This window comes from Oncorhynchus mykiss, chromosome 30 (assembly GCF_013265735.2).
Source record: "Oncorhynchus mykiss isolate Arlee chromosome 30, USDA_OmykA_1.1, whole genome shotgun sequence".
NCBI lineage: Eukaryota > Metazoa > Chordata > Actinopteri > Salmoniformes > Salmonidae > Oncorhynchus > Oncorhynchus mykiss.
In genome coordinates this window covers 9,072,101-9,089,362 of record NC_050570.1, presented here as the reverse complement: position 1 = coordinate 9,089,362, position 17,262 = coordinate 9,072,101, and the positions used below count along the sequence as shown (strand labels likewise).

Below are 17,262 nucleotides of genomic sequence, written 5' to 3'. Positions count from 1 at the left end.
GATTTAGTTTTTAAAAATATTTTCTGGGTCAAGGTTTGGCTTTTTCAAGAGAGGCTTTATTACTGCCACTTTTAGTGAGTTTGGTACACATCCGGTGGACAGAGAGCCGTTTATTATGTTCAACATAGGAGGGCCAAGCACAGGAAGCAGCTCTTTCAGTAGTTTAGTTGGAATAGGGTCCAGTATGCAGCTTGACGGTTTAGAGGCCATGATTATTTTCATCATTGTGTCAAGAGATATAGTACTAAAACACTTGAGCGTCTCTCTTGATCCTAGGTCCTGGCAGAGTTGTGCAGACTCAGGACAACTGAGCTTTGAAGGAATACGCAGATTTAAAGAGGAGTCCGTAATTTGCTTTCTAATAATCATAATCTTTTCCTCAAAGAAGTTCATGAATTTATCACTGCTAAAGTGAAAGTCATCCTCTCTTGGGGAATGCTGCTTTTTAGTTAGCTTTGCGACAGTATCAAAAAGGAATTTCGGATTGTTCTTATTTTCCTCAATTAAGTTAGAAAAATAGGATGATCGAGCAGCAGTAAGGGCTCTTTGGTACTGCACAGTACTGTCTTTCCAAGCTAGTCGGAAGACTTCCAGTTTAGTGTGGCGCCATTTCCGTTCCAATTTTCTGGAAGCTTGCTTCAGAGCTCGGGTATTTTCTGTGTACCAGGGAGCTAGTTTCTTATGATAAATGTTTTTAGGGGTGCAACTGCATCTAGGGTATTGCGCAAGGTTAAATTGAGTTCCTCAGTTAGGTGGTTAACTGATTTTTGTCCTCTGGCGTCCTTGGGTAGACAGAGGGAATCTGGAAGGACATCAAGGAATCTTTGTGTTGTCTGTGAATTTATAGCACGACTTTTGATGTTCCTTGCTTGGGGTCTGAGCAGATTATTTGTTGCAATTGCAAACGTAATAAAATGGTGGTCCGATAGTCCAGGATTATGAGGAAAAACATTAAGATCCACAACATTTATTCCATGGGACAAAACTAGGTCCAGCGTATGACTGTGACAGTGAGTGGGTCCAGAGGCATGTTGGACAAAACCCACTGAGTCGATGATGGCTCCGAAAACCTTAAAGAGCGTTGTAACGAGCCTTGTAACGGGCGGTTAAAGAGCGCTGTAACATTTGCTGCATTCTTGCAGTGCCTGTACAAATGAATCCTATTCTGGTTGCATATTAATATATATCCCCCTGCTCTCTGGTGCTGACGAAATATAGAGATTCACACATCTCCTCAGGCGATCTCCTACACTTCTCCCCAAATCACACCATGCTGTATAAGCGTTTTGCTAGGGTTGTGCATCCCAAATGAGGTCCTATTCCCTATATAGTGCACTACTTTTGACCAGGACTCATAGGGCTTTATGTAGGGGAATATAATGCCATTTAGGCTACAACTCAAGGAGTTTTCTTTTGAAGTGGTAGAGTTGTCCCATAAATACACCAGTAGAAGGAGAGTGCTGAGCCGTGGGCGACGGTGGGAGGAGGAAGGCACCGGACATCACATTTCCAGAGACATCGGACAACGTGAATAATTAACAGGGTTTAAGAATTGCCCACTTTATTTCTGGGTGTGCTTGAGAGGATAAGGGTAACATGGTAGGTAGCAATGCAGATGGCAGAATGCATCTAGAGCGTGTCCTATTGTAAATTTATTTTTATACAACCCTCTCCTTGTAGTAATATATTTTTCTGTATCCTTATCCGAAGACTAGGCTTTTTAAACGGCACAGATTTGTTTTAATGGAATTTAGCTGATGCATCACAGTGGAATGTTCTCAGATTTTGTCATGGTGAATTGGGTCACCATACTGCGAGGTGGGGGGGGGGAGGGTTTATCATAGAGGGTTTGTCGCCTTTCCCATGAGAAGAGGAGCAGGGACGCATTTGAATCACATCACCCTTTAAAGGCTTATTCTACGATATGTTTGACAACTTAAATGAATGATACCCATTGTCATGCCCGTTCTTAAAGAATATCACTGTCTTGTTGTTTTTCAAGTTGAGGAGTGGACCTTTTTAAAGTAGAATTGTAAACAAATGGTAGTCTGTGTGAATCGGTCATCACATGGGGTTAAAAAAACAACAACTTCCTGCAGAGCACACTGTCAATGCTGTTGAATAGGGTTTGGTGTCAGTCTCTGACGTAGTTCTATGTGCCAGGCTAGTGCCTGCTCGGCTTCTCTCCAGAGGTCGAGTCATTTTTCTGACTGGTTTTGCATTTATAAAACAAATGTGTGTCTGTGAATGAGGTGATAGTCCCAGATCTGTTTGGACAGAGTTGGCTATACAGAACAAAGACCTATGGGATCAGGATATGTACATCTAATTGTGTTCTAACGTCAACGAGCGTAGTTAAATCTCTGATCTTAATGGGATGTTTGCATACTTGGCCCTAATGTTATCAGTGGTAATGACCTCTGTACAGTCTGCATTATCTACATGAAGAAGAGTTGCTTGTTGTGCCACTCTGCCAGGATGGGTCTGTGTTCCCTTTTTGAACATTTTAACAAGGATTCCGTAGCCTTCTCCCAAAGTGTGCACTTGCACATTCCCTGTCTGAGATTTAGCAATGATGGAAACTCCCACCAGCCAATCCTTAACTGCTAAATCCATGATGGGGAGTGTGCATGTGCACACTTTGGGAAAGGTCCCTTTATTTGATAATGATAGTTAAACAGATTTGTACATTTACTGTTCCCTTCCCATCCCCCTCTCCAGGCCAATCTGTGCTTCGTGGACATTGACAATCACCGTGTGGATCCACCCGAGGACCTGCCCCTCTTCCCAGACCAGCTGGAGCTCATCCAGGAAGTGAACGAGGTGCTGCTGCGCTTCGGCCTCCAGCCATACGGGGGCTCTACAACCACCAAGCCCGCCCCTGCCGCTCCCCCCTGCCTCAGCAGCCTCGTCCTGGAGGACCTGATGGAAGACCGGCGCAATGGGAACCTGGGAGGGGAGGAGTTGGCCGTGCTGGAACGACTGCAGGCACTGGCCAGGAGGTGTGGAGGAGGGGGGATGGCGGGAGGGAAGACGCTGGGACGGGCGTTTGAGGAGGAAGAGGAGGAGCTGAAGGCAGCCAAGATGAACGTGCAGCTGAGGGAGGTGTTCGCGGGGCGTTTCACCTCCATGTTCGGGAGGTACGAAGAGTTTGTGATCCATAGCGCTCCCGACCTGGAGTCCTGGCTGGGCAACCGTGAGGGAACGAGCAACTTTGATAAGGTAATGAAGATCGATCAACAATCATTCACTGAATGAATACCATAGACTCTCCTATCCATAGCCTACTCCTTCAATCAGCAATCCAACATGCATGGACAGGAAGCTGTCATTCAGGATACAAGCAATATTCTACCACTGTTAGTGATTTTAAGTGAAGTGTTAACATTTTGTGTACTTGTGCGTTTGTCTATCCCCAGGGCTCTTTCCTGTCGGCGCAGCCCGCCACACACCTACACTTCCTGTCTCGGTTCCTGGAGACGGCCATGTTTTCATCGTTCGTAGACAGCAAGGTGTTGTCTCGCTGGGCAGACCGGGAGCCACTGCAGCGCGTGTTTGACAGGCGCTTGGAGAGGGAGCGCCTCTACAACACGTTCGAGGATGATCCTGGTAACCGGCACTACAGGAAGTGCACAGTGCTCCACGAGTCAGGTGGGTTCAGGGGAAACTGGATTCAGGGATGCTACAGTAGTACTCATCCAATATTTCCCATTATTACTGCATGTGGTTGTTAGGGAACACAACAGAATAAAGAATATAACTTTTTGTACACCACAATGAGTGCTTCAGGCCACTTTTTTGGGGGGGGTTTGTTGCCTGATGAACATGTTCTGTTTGTCCTTTGTCCAAAGCATAGAGCAGGGTTCTCCAATAAGTGGCCTGTGGGTGATTCTATTTGGCCTTGTATGTCATGTCATTGTTATTTCTTTCTACTCCCTATATTCCCTCAGTTCCACTGAAGAGAGAAACAAAGGAGGAAAAACTTTGCCAGAGCACCGTAGAATGCCAGAACATGAGAGGGATGGGGAATATTATTTTCTGGGGAAAGGGAGTTCAGTATCAATCTGAGAGAATGAAAAGATAGACACGAGAGGGGGAGAAAGTGAGAGAGAAGGAAATAAGAGGCATTGATGGTAAGAGGTATAAAAAGATGAATGGGGGAGAAGGTGACGGGGAATACTAGAGGGGTGGAGGATTGGAGGGGGGGGGGGGGGGGGGGTGGAGGATAAGTAGCACATGAGGAGGAAAACAGTACATTGTGTCCCTATAATGAGACTCTCGGCTTTGAAGTTCTGCCAAGCGCTCTGCAGAGACTGCACCACTAAGTCTGCTCCAGTCTCTGTATTAATAGTTCCTCTCCCTCCGTGTTTCCCAGCAATGTGGGATTTTTAAAGCAAACCAGATAGGGATCCACTTCCACATCACGACAACAACACATGACCTTGTTTCTGCACAAAGAGCTTTCCAGATTAGACATGCAGTATGACGTTGTATCTACAACTCTGGATTTGAAAGGAGGCTTATACAAATGGTCCTTTGATGTCGGACTGCAGAGGAATGAGAATTTAGAAATTAACATGATGTAGAAAATACACTATTGAGAAGAGTCCTGTATGGCTCAATTGGTAGAGCATGGCACTTGCAATGCCTGGATTGTGGGTTTGATTCCCGCTGGGGCAACCCCATACAAAAATACATTAATATAAGTTGCTTTGGATAACGGAGTCTGCTAAATGGCTGTTATTACTGCGCTGGCCTGGTTACATATCCAGCATAGTTCCTGGAAATGACAATGGGTATTCGGCGTAATTCCGTTATCATGGAATTGCCTCTACGTGACAGGAAAATATCAGGCAGCACAGTATGGCTTGGGTCAGCACACTAGTGTGAAAAGGTTACTAGAGGCTGCCTCTCCTACAGCCTTCTCCAGTAGGCCCCACTCACATCCCCCACCTCTATTATCCTCTGGTTCCCAGTCCAGGCCATGGAGCGCAGGCTGCTTAAGGCTGACCACACAGCCATCCACCCCCACCTGTTGGACATGAGGATTGGCCAGGGCCGACACCAACAGGGCTGCTTCCCCAGGCTACAGGCTGATGTATTGGCACAGGGACACCACACCAACAAGTAAGTAACACACGCCCATATATACACACGTACACAACTATTACCTACACACACAAATGATCTACACAAACACACACCGTACATTGTGTCTGTGCAGGTGGTCAAGTCGTTACATCCCTAAGAGACCAGTGACCACTGAGACCACCTCAGGACTGGACAATGACCAGAGAGAGGTAAATGCCTACTTTAGTTATATAGTCCAAAATCTACCTCTAGCCCCTTTCCCAGACCTGATGTAAACAATATTGTAATGCCTTTACCTTTCTTTGTGTGAACACCATTCTGCCTTCTGGGCCGTGTTCATAAGGGCACACAATGGAAAACATTTATAAAACAACTATTTGTAACGGGGGAATAAGAAAATGTGCCTTATTGAACAAGTCCAGGTAGTGCCTCTCTGTTTCTGTCTGATCTACAAACCCAGGATGGGTAGGGGCTAGGCCAGGAAAGGAGTTATTGGCTGTTTTCAGAATCAACTTTAGCATTGTCTGATTGGCTGTTGTTCTCTGTGTTCATCCAATAGAAGTTCTCTCCGGGGAGGAGGATCCTATGCCAGTCTAAGCTGCTTGACCCCTCCCCCTCAGCTGTCACTCAAACCCAGCGTGGGTTCGTGGAGGGGCTGCTGAGGGAGTGTCGTGTGAAGGTAAGGGGTCTCCTTAAGGCATCCGAATGCTTCCCAGCCAGTAGAGTTTGTGCAGATATTATGATGACATTTTGATGTTTTTGTTAGTTTTAGACTTATTCTTATTCTGTTCGGGCACATTTTTTTTTTTTTTCGGGAGGCCAGCCTATTCGGGGCAGAAGTCTACACCCCTTCGTCAGTGATTGGTCAACAGTAGGGATTCAATGAGAGACAACTTGTTTTCATGCAAATTGTTATATTGATAAATACTGCACCAAACATCTTAGTGAGATGTAGAATTGATTTATTGAGTTATCTTAGATTTGTGTGTCTCTTCACAGTCCCCGCTGTTCCATAAGGGGTATTTTTACCTGATTCTACTGCTGGCATTAGTTACCTGATAGTTCCATGGCTCTATGTAGTACTGTGCTCCTCCTATAGTCTGTTCTGGACTTGTGGGGTATGCATGGGTGTCCGAGCTGTGCGCTAGTAGTTTAAACAGACAGCTCTGTGCATTCAGCTTGTCAACACCTCTTACAAAAACAAGTAGTGATGAAGTCAATCTCACTTTTTCATTTTCGTGTCAATCGCCAGTTGGCAACCCATCCCTTACGGGATTGTAAAGGCAGCATATTAAAAATCAAATGGTTGTCTGTGTCCCAAATTGGCACCCTTTTCCCTATATAGTTTACCACTTTTGCCTAAAGCCTCAGTAGTGCACTATATTGGGAAAAGGATGCCATTTCAGAGGTAACCAATGTGTGGGTGCTGTTATTCTCTCCTCAAGATGGAAGCAGTGTCAAGATGTAATACCTGTAGTTTATTGCAGCGATTCTGTCTGTCCTGGGTCCCCCACTGGGTGCATGGTTTGGTTTTTGCCCTCGCAATACGTTTCAAATAACCAACTCATCATCAAGCTTTGATTATTTGAATCGGCTGTGTAGTGTTAGGGCAAAAACCAAAACGTGCACCCAGGGCAGAGTATGTGAGAGGAGCGTGCCCAATTTGACTGGAGCGAGATTCCCAAAGGCTGGAGCGTCTGTCTTCTCACCCGCTCCAGTAGTGCTCACTTCAGGAGCTCAGGGCATCCCTGCCCCAGCATGCGTTTGTAGCCCCCTTGCTGTAGCTACTGTCATGCAGTAAGCTAAATATTTTCATAAAGAAATGTATACAACACACAGGTTCTAAATCAAGATAAGGACCAAGAGAGGGAGTGTGGTGACGTAGTGTCCACTGTTATGAGTAAGGCTTTGAACACACCAACAGCGATTTTGCTGTCTACGAATACAGTTTGACGCTTACGTTCTATAAATCCAACGTATTGTAAGCACATGTTGAAGATAAATACACAACGGAGAAGACTAGAAATAACAATCAATGGAAACAGTTGATTTTTCAGTTCAACATCTGTTTAGAATGTCAGTCCTGAACTCATAGCTAGGTGTGCTATGTTTTCATTGGTCATTGAGTCTGGAGCAGCACACTTGTTATTTGGTAATTGGCCCAGTTGGACTGCAAGGACTTCTAATTGGTCAGGCTAGGGTGGGGGGTTATAAATGACATCCTGTTTCTTTGTTCTGTGGGGATAATCACTGAGGGCAGGGAGCATGACCATCTACCTCCCTGCATGATGTGTCCTCTTTGAATAAACCTATTTTCCTCCCCCTGATTTGCTTTGGGGTCTGTGTTATTGGAGAGTAACTGCTAACAGTGTGCCCTAACAGTGTGCCCTAACAGTATGCCCTAACAGTATGCCCTAACAGTATGCCCTAACAGTGTGCCCTAACAGTGTGCCCTAACAGTGTGCCCTAACAGTGTGCCCTAACAGTGTGCCCTAACAGTGTGCACCACACCGAACGTACTGCAACGGCCTCTGCAACGCATTGTTGCGAGGCAAACGCAGCGTTTTCATTGGAAATGAATAATTCTGGTGGCCCAAAATGAAATAACGCTGTCGGTGTGTTCGAAACATAAGTCCTGGATGCTACCTGCTGTTATGGTGCTAAACTATTAGGTTACAGACTGGATGCTACCTGCTGTTATGGTGCTAAACTATTAGGTTACAGACCACATGCTACCTGCTGTTATGGTGCTAAACTATTAGGTTACAGACTGGATGCTACCTGCTGTTATGGTGCTAAACTATTAGGTTACAGACTGGATGCTACCTGCTGTTATGGTGCTAAACTATTAGGTTACAGACTGGATGCTACCTGCTGTTATGGTGCTAAACTATTAGGTTACAGACTGGATGCTACCTGCTGTTATGGTGCTAAACTATTAGGTTACAGACTGGATGCTACCTGCTGTTATGGTGCTAAACTATTAGGTTACAGACTGGATGCTACCTGCTGTTATGGTGCTAAACTATTAGGTTACAGACTGGATGCTACCTGCTGTTATGGTGCTAAACTATTAGGTTACAGACTGGATTCTACCTGCTGTTATGGTGCTAAACTATTAGGTTACAGACTGGATTCTACCTGCTGTTATGGTGCTAAACTATTAGGTTACAGACTGGATTCTACCTGCTGTTATGGTGCTAAACTATTAGGTTACAGACCAGATGCTACCTGCTGTTATGGTGCTAAACTATTAGGTTACAGACTGGATGCTACCTGCTGTTATGGTGCTAAACTATTAGGTTACAGACTGGATGCTACCTGCTGTTATGGTGCTAAACTATTAGGTTACAGACCACATGCTACCTGCTGTTATGGTGCTAAACTATTAGGTTACAGACTGGATGCTACCTGCTGTTATGGTGCTAAACTATTAGGTTACAGACTGGATGCTACCTGCTGTTATGGTGCTAAACTATTAGGTTACAGACTGGATGCTACCTGCTGTTATGGTGCTAAACTATTAGGTTACAGACTGGATGCTACCTGCTGTTATGGTGCTAAACTATTAGGTTACAGACTGGATTCTACCTGCTGTTATGGTGCTAAACTATTAGGTTACAGACTGGATTCTACCTGCTGTTATGGTGCTAAACTATTAGGTTACAGACTGGATTCTACCTGCTGTTATGGTGCTAAACTATTAGGTTACAGACTGGATGCTACCTGCTGTTATGGTGCTAAACTATTAGGTTACAGACTGGATTCTACCTGCTGTTATGGTGCTAAACTATTAGGTTACAGACTGGATTCTACCTGCTGTTATGGTGCTAAACTATTAGGTTACAGACTGGATGCTACCTGCTGTTATGGTGCTAAACTATTAGGTTACAGACCGGATGACATTGTTCTACACGTGGGATATGGTAGTTATACACTGGCTACATTAAACATCCACAAGTAAAGGACGATGTTCAAGGAGACTTCTGTTTTGATTGGGTTATTTTGCCTAAAAACCTTTAGGCCTACCTATAGGAACAAGAAAAGAGTGGCCTAAAAGGTGTTTAGCATCCCCAGTGGCTCTGCAAGTGTGGACAGGATATGATCTGCTCATGGCCTGCTCTCCAGGCACCATCACATCAGCCTGAATCCAGAGACTGGCCAAACTCCTGTTTTAAAAACTTTGTTTAATTTGTATTTCATTCTAAGTCACAGGCTATATGCTCAATTGATAGACCAAGGATTTTATACAACAACATGTTTAAATTAGCTTTATGTCCCTACCAGCCTAGTGTTGCACTCGCAAATGCTTCACAATGTTTCTTTGTAGGCTATAACCTTGAAATAATAGAAATAATATAACCTAAATAATTCATTTTCATTACTCCTTAGGCTCCTGACCTATTTAGTGTTTAAATGCTGTTTTAATATGACATGTAGCCTATTTTTTTTATTATTTTCACTTCTTACTTTCACCTTTTTATTCAAATGCTTTTCATTCAAATCCATATGGTGTCAATACATAAACTATAGGTAGGACCAGGTAGGTACAATGAGCACTTGTTGTCTCTCAAATACGTTAGTGGTTGGTTAGCTAGCTAGCGAATTAGCCATATTAGCATTGACATGAAATCAGTCAAAACACCTCTAAACAAAGACATGGTATCAATAACAAGATACAACGAGCTGAAACGAGCCACCTAGAATTCCCCACTTGGCAGCGTCTTGTCATTGTTGCTAACTATCTGACCGTCCAGAATCATACCGTTCAGCTTCCGGCCCTGTTGATGACTTTATTTTTGTGACGTTGTCAGCCAAGCTGTCTATGCCCTTGCACACTCCTCCTTGTCATGGATTTAAAATCCTGAAATCCATTACTGGGTGTGTGTAAGTGCACACTTTAGGAGAAAGGTGTTAGAATTATGATGTAACCCTGATTGTGTGTCTCTGTGTGGTGCAGACCAGGCATATGCTGATGGAAAGGATGGGGAAGGAGAGTGTGGAGCTGGGGCAGGGCGAGGCCAATATTACAGGCCTGCAGGAGAACAGACTGATCCACAGCCTCTGTGACCTGCTGGAGAGGACCTGGGGCCACGGGCTACAGCTCAAACAGGTTAGTCGCATGGACGGGCAGGCAGACGTACGGCAAAAAAGTATTCATACCCTTGACTTATTCCACGTTACAGCCACATTACAGCCACATTACAGCCTGAATTCAACATGGATTAAATCGTTTTTTTTCTCACCGATTTAGGCACAATACCCCATAATGGCAAAGTGAAAACATGTTTTTCGAAATGTTACAAATTGATTGAAAATAAATTCACGCTCTTTTGCCATGACACTCCAAATTGCGCTTGGGCGCATCCAATTTTCCTTTGATCATCCTTGATGGACTCCAAATTAAGTTATAGTGACAACTGTGGCCAATTAAAATTGTTTGAACATGAAAAACACACACCTGCCTATATACGGTCCCACAGTTGACAGTGCATGTCAGAGCAGAAACTATACCATGAACTCCAAGGAACTGTCCATAGATCTCTGAGAGAATTGTAATGAGGCATATATCTGGGGAAGGGTATTAAACAATTTCTAGAGTGTGGAACGTTTCCAACAGCACAGTGGTCTATATCATTAGGAAATGTAAAAAATCTGTAACTACCCAGACTTTGCCTAGAGCTGGCCGTCCGACCAAACTGAGCAACCGGGCAAGAAGGACCTTGGTCAGGGAGGTGACCAGGAACCCAATGACCACTCTGACAGAACTACAGAGTTCCTTGGCTGAGATGGGAGAACCTGCCAGAAGGACAAGTCTCTACAGCACTTCACCACTCTGGGCTTAATGGGAGAGTGTCCAGACGGAAGCCACTCCTGAGAAAAAGGCACATGACCGCACGCCTGGAGTTTGGAAAAAGGCATGTGAAAGACTACGAGCATAACGCAAAATATTCTGTGGTCTGATGAGACAAAAAGGTAACTCTTTGCCCTGAATGCAAAGTGCTATGTCTAGAGAGAACAAGGCACAGCTCATCATCCGTCTTAACACCATCCCTACCGTGAAGCATGGTGGTGGCAGCATCATGCTATGGGGATACTAATCAGCAGCAACTGGGAGACGGTTAAGGATAGAGGGAACAATGAATGGAGCCAAATACAGGCAAATCCTTGATGAGAGCCTGCTTCAGTGCAAATAACCTTAGACTGGGGCGAAGATTTACTTTCCAACAGGACAATGACCCCCATACTTTTGTCATTATGGGGTATTGTGTAAAGATGGGGGGGGGGGGGGGGGTCAAGGGAATACTTTCTGAGTGCACTGAAGCCCGGGATTCAAACAGACATGCAAATTAGCAATAATCATCCTAATGATGACTTTGTCTCCGGGAAGTACAAAACAATGGTGGCATCAAATTAGCAATCTGCATTCTGCAATACACTTAAGTGTGTGTGTGTGTGTGTGTGTGTTTTTCCCTAAACTTTTGTGAGTGCTGTTGATTTGTGTTTGTACCGTCCAGGGGAGGTCGGCTCTGTGGTCCCATCTGCTCCACTACCAGGACAACGAGGAGAAGATGGAGTCACCTTCAAATGCCGAGTGTCCAGGTCAGAGTAGATGCATACTAATCTGATCCCAGATCTGTTTGTGATGACAATGATCATCGGAATTAGACATGCAGCAGAAACAGATGTTGGACCAGGCTAGAGACAGTAGATATTAGGAAGGTTGTACAGTAATATCCATCTGGTATTATTTAGTAGTTTGTCTGCTAGGTATGCTCTGTGAGGGGATCACATATGCCAATCACGCTCTTCCTGGTTACAGTGTCCAATGGGTCGGACAGCAGGAGGCTGGAGGAGGGGCTTCCACCGCCGAAGGGCTCCTTTGTACAGGATATGAGGTAATGTGTGGATTCACAAAGCTGTAAAACATGATCTTAAATGTAACCCATCACTGTTGCTGTTTTTAATATAAGGGTTTCACAATGAAATATTTTAACATTTATATTTATTTTACAATGTCAATATTGTGTTGTAAATGTTTTGGCAGTTGTGGAAAGAATCTCTATAGTTGTAAGTTGCGGATTTCATTGGAAATGATGTCATTGTTGATGTTTTTTTATCATGAAGGCTATTTTCTCTTGAAACACATGGTCTATCTACTAGAAAGTAATGGACATGTAAAGAATTTGAAAAAAAAAATACTTTAAAGTATAAAGGACCATGTGTCCATAGATTTCCAAAATTGCCTCTTAATAACCAACATTTCAGAAAAGTCCGGTAACTATGTTCAATTACAGGGAGTTTTGAAACCACGGCAGCTTTCCTAAAGGATAGCGCAACCCAACCCAACAAACTGCTCCCTTTGAAAAAATAATATAATGTGTTTTACCATCTCAGGTTTGTCCAGACCATGAGTGGGGGTCTCTGTGAAGTGGGTCAGGCCCGGGCCTGGATTCATCTGGCCCTGGAGAAGAAACTGCTCTCACAACACCTCAAACTGCTCCTGGCCAACCATGACCTGATTAGGTACACACCCATATCACATATACCCTCTTCACACTACTGAAATGAGCAGAGCCAAGCTGTGCTGAGCTGGCTTGGTTGCACATCCAGGATAGTCGCTAGAATCGTGCTGGAAAGTACAATGTGAAAATAAAATATCTGAGCCGGCGAGGTTGGGGTCGGCACGATAATGTGAAAAGGGTAACAGACCGATGACTCTTCAGATGCATGCTTCATTTGTGAGTGTGTTAACCTCTGTCCTCTCCTTACAGGCAGCTGTATAAACCTTATGCATTCCTGCTGTGTGAGGAGGAGAGGGAGCAGTTTCTGTTCCACCTGCTGTCGCTCAACACTGTAGACTACCTCTGCTTCACACGCAAATTCACCTCCATCAGTAAGTCTGGGAGATTCAACAGGGCTGTGTTCATTCGGCACCAAACGGAAGAAGTACCTGAGATTGTCCAATGAGATTTTTTTTGTTTTTGTTTTTTTGTGCACTAATGTAGGGGTTTTCAGACTTTTTGGGGCCGGGGAGCCTTTTGTGACAGCAAATTCATCAGGGATTAGCCTGGGTACCAGTCTATTTCGCTAACATGCTCCTTGTCATTGCCAAAGATACTGGCCTTTTTTTTTTTTAGCAATCTTCAAACATGAACATTCTTATTGAGCTCGAGGAGATCAGAGGATTTGATCCTGATTCGATAACCCGCACAGCTATCATCCAATCACGATGTTTACGCAAATTAGACTGATAGAACGTTTCCTAAATTAATTCATACGTTTCATTGGGAGCATTAACATTGGGCGCTGGGAGAACAGAGGATTCCTGTTTATTGCATTTTTACCACCAGCCAATGAGATCACATCAAAGAAAAGGTCTCTCCATTTTAACTTCCCCGCCAGTTCATTGTGAACGCTGTAGACTACTTTACTGTATGTCCAGCGAGCAAGAGTTTTTTTTGTGTGTGTGTGTGGATAATTATCTATTTTCTTTCTCAAAATAAGTGACCAAACTATGTTTCTACTTCTGGGACACATTGGGCTAGGCTACTGGTTCAAGAGCTGTATGAGGAATAGGGAGAGGATGGAAGAGCGAGAGAGAGGCCAGTGGAGATGCATGAATTTAGCAAGCAGGGAACAGTGAAGATATTAAGAACAACAATCGTACACATTTTCATGTAAACTATTAATGTTGTTTCCAACTACCAATCAGCAACTGCGCTGCATATGGCCAGTCTGTGGCAATGACGAGTGGAATGGAATGTTCCCTAAAGAGATTGGTACTCAGGCTAATCAGGGACCCCATCATTATCAGACCACAACTTGAGTGTGTTTTAAAAAAAATATCCTACAGGGAGTTTTACTATGATGTCATTGGGTTCCTAATTCCTATTTGGTTGTATGAGAGAGTGTTCTAACGTTATTGAAGCGTTTTAGTTCATGTTTCTGCAATATTATCTTCAGATAAGTCAGCATCCCCCTGCAGTTCTGAAAACGTTCCTGGTACGTGTTAAAGACGGAATGGTCTTAAGAACACTGTCATTCTGGATAGAGGAACGTTACCATTAATGTGCCAGAAATGTTCTGGGATCTAAACATTCTTAGCTGGTTTAAACTAAAGCAACCTTTTTAACAGTCCATGAACATCTAACGTTGCACTGAAATGTGAAATGTGTTCACTACCTGTAAGTCGCTCTGGATAAGGGCGTCTGGATAAGGGCGTCTGCTAAATGACTCAAATGTAAATGTTCTCGTCTCTTGTCCCTTCAGGCATTCCGTACCGTGTTGTCATAACGCCCATGAAGAAGCTGAGCATTGCCATGACAATGTCCAACCCCTGGGTGTGTGTTTCTGGCGAGCTGGGTGACTCCGGGGTCAGACAGATTCCCAAGAACACACAGGAGATCATCTTCCAGGTGAGCTGCTCAGTCCCATTGTTTACCTGGGCTGGGTGGAGCGGATGGAAGCTACTGCTTAGGAATTCTCCATCAAACAGACATACGCATGCTGGCACACTCTGTTCTTATTCTAGTCTGTCCCTCTGTGTGTTAGTGTCAGAACCTGGGCAGACTGAGCACCCTGCAGCTGGGCCAGGAGAACTCTGGCCTGCTGGCTAAGTGTCTGGTGGACTGTGTGATTGTGCACAATGAGATCACTGGACACACCTACAGGTAACAAACACATATGGTGTTTCTTCTGTTAAATCTGCACACTTTTTTTTAGTTGTTGACCAAGTTAGTTAGTGTTGCTCTAATTTCTGTACTCACACAAGTTGTGTTTATTAGGGCACACAACGGAAAACCACTTTAAAACCGTCTGCAACAGGAAAGGAACATTTTGTGTTTTGGATTAGACAAGCCCAGGTTGTCCTTCTGTTTGGTCCCTAATGAACGTGATCCTGCCTCAAAATTCTGAATTAACACATTTAAAATTGACTGCTCCTTTGCCATGTTTCACATATAACCTCTCACCCTCTTATCTCTCTACCTGCGCTCTCCTCCCAGGTTCCCATGCGGCCGCTGGCTGGGGAAGGGTGTGGGCGACGGAAGCCTGGAGAGGGTGCTGATTGGTCAGCTGGTGTCGCCCGGAGGAGAGGAGGATTCTGGGAGGTGGACGGGGACTCCCCCAGAGCAGGGCTCGCCCCCACAGAGCGGACGCACGGGGAGTCTGGGGTCTCTGAGCCGCAGCAACAGTATGTATGGACACACACACTGAGGGTCAGATTTACTGAGCATCTACACCTGGAAACAGTTTGTACCTGGAATTTTATGAAGGGAAAGTAAAAAAAAAAAAAAAAGATATTACACTTTTTATATTAACCATTAAGCATAATATCTTATCTTTCCTATGGTCATGAGTAAATGTAAATGTTCTGTAATTCATTGCTATACCTTATTTTTAATGCTTCATCTTTCCTCCCCTGTCTTTCATGCCATTGTCCATCGTCACGTCTAAATTCCTCTCTCCCGTTCTACCTCTCTCCCTCCCACCTTCCCGCCATCTCTCTCCTCCATTCAGAGCTCTCCTCTGCTCAGGTGCAGGAGGATACGAGGGAGGCAGTGAACAACCTTGTCAAGCACTTCCATAAAGCAGAGCAGGAGGTAGGCTGTGTGTGAGAGATTCCAAACACAGAAAATAGAGGGAGCAGAGGAGACTTTAGCCTCTCGGGCCTTTGTCTGCTGCTGTTTGTGTCTGGATCTATGAGTCTCTGTGTGTCTAGAGGTTATCATCCGCACGATTCACGACCTTCGCTCTGCAAGGCAGAATCTCCCACAGTTTAAAGGCAGACTGGCTTTTTTTCTCTAGTCTACGGCCTGCCCTGACCTCCCCTTTTTAAAAGTCTGTTCTGACTTTTCCTTTTAAAAGCCTGCTCTGACTTCTTTAAAATCCCTAGTCTGAACTCCCTTTAAAAACCCCAGCCCTTTGGAGACAGTAGCTCACTGTTTCTATCAGTTACCACTTAACCTCTCCCCCCCAGGATAATTCATCGACCAATCAGCTTTAATAAATGGACCTTTCCTTGGCGTAGCAGAGGCACCATGAAGATTCACACACGCCCCTCAGTGAATTGTAAATTAAAATATATTATTATGTATAAGAGCTTCCTAGAAACCACTCACTGCTTTGGGAGATTCTGTCACAGCAAGTGCTTTTGAATTAGGTTTTTAATTTCATCTTAAGACTGTTGGAACCTGGAGGGAAAGCTGAATCGTGTTGCTTTGAGCGCATTCTCTGGAACTGAAGTGTACTAGATAATATTGCCCTGGGCTTAGGTTTGTCACCGCGGCAACCATCATTCAACTCCTCCACACTGCAGTCCAACAATTGTACAACTTAATTTGCTTAATTTGTAAGGATGACTGAATGAATGCGGATGGAAGGTTTCTGAAGAAACTTCAGTGATTAAAAAAAATGTATATATATATTTCACCTTTATTTAACCAGGTAAGCCAGTTGAGAACAAGTTCTCATTTACACTTGCGACCTGGCCAAGATAAAGCAAAGCAGTTCGACACATACAACAACACAGAGTTACACATGGAGTAAAACAAACATACAGTAGAAAAATAAGTCTATATACAATGTGAGCAAATTAGGTGAGATAAGGAAGGTAAAGGCAAAAGGCCATGGTGGCAAAGTAAATACAATATAGCAAGTAAAACACTGGAATGGTAGATTTGCAGTGGAAGAATGTGCAAAGTAGAGATAGAAATAATGGGGTGCAAAGGAGCTAAATAAATACAGTAAGGGAAGAGATAGTTGTTTGGGCTAAATTATAGATGGGCTATGTACAGGTGCAGTAATCTGTGAGCTGCTCTTAAAGCTAGTGAGGGAGAGAAGTGTTTCCAGTTTCAGAGATTTTTGTAGTTCGTTCCAGTCATTGGCAGCAGAGAACTGGAAGGAGAGGCGACTAAAGGAAGAATTGGTTTTGGGGGTGACCAGAGAGATATACCTGCTGGAGAGCGTGCTACAGGTGGGTGCTGCTATGGTGACCAGTGAGCTGAGATAAGGGGGACTTTACCTAGCAGGGTCTTGTAGATGACCTGGAGTCAGTGGGTTTGGTGACGAGTATGAAGCGAGGGCCAGCCAACGAGAGCGTACAGGTGGCAATGGTGGGTAGTATATGGGGCTTTGGTGACAAAACGGATGGCACTGTGATAGACTGCA

At 44.3% G+C, this 17,262-nt stretch overlaps 1 protein-coding gene across 2 annotated transcripts in view; it reads left to right on the top strand.

The window, feature by feature from the left end:
• LOC110521259 (DENN domain-containing protein 5B) overlaps window positions 1-17,262 on the top strand; it is a 42,104-nt gene that overhangs the window by 15,421 nt on the left and 9,421 nt on the right. The window contains exons 5-18 of one of the 2 annotated variants that reach the window (XM_021598714.2): window positions 2,722-3,222; window positions 3,420-3,651; window positions 4,977-5,127; window positions 5,225-5,300; window positions 5,651-5,770; window positions 10,052-10,204; window positions 11,610-11,694; window positions 11,915-11,990; window positions 12,490-12,618; window positions 12,867-12,988; window positions 14,365-14,510; window positions 14,647-14,765; window positions 15,099-15,286; window positions 15,613-15,695. In XM_021598714.2, coding sequence (XP_021454389.2) covers window positions 2,722-3,222; window positions 3,420-3,651; window positions 4,977-5,127; window positions 5,225-5,300; window positions 5,651-5,770; window positions 10,052-10,204; window positions 11,610-11,694; window positions 11,915-11,990; window positions 12,490-12,618; window positions 12,867-12,988; window positions 14,365-14,510; window positions 14,647-14,765; window positions 15,099-15,286; window positions 15,613-15,695 — 2,181 coding nt within the window. Of the gene's footprint in view, window positions 1-2,721; window positions 3,223-3,419; window positions 3,652-3,950; window positions 4,163-4,976; window positions 5,128-5,224; window positions 5,301-5,650; window positions 5,771-10,051; window positions 10,205-11,609; window positions 11,695-11,914; window positions 11,991-12,489; window positions 12,619-12,866; window positions 12,989-14,364; window positions 14,511-14,646; window positions 14,766-15,098; window positions 15,287-15,612; window positions 15,696-17,262 lie in introns of those variants that run through there. The other variant, XM_036969418.1, reaches the window with a different exon arrangement.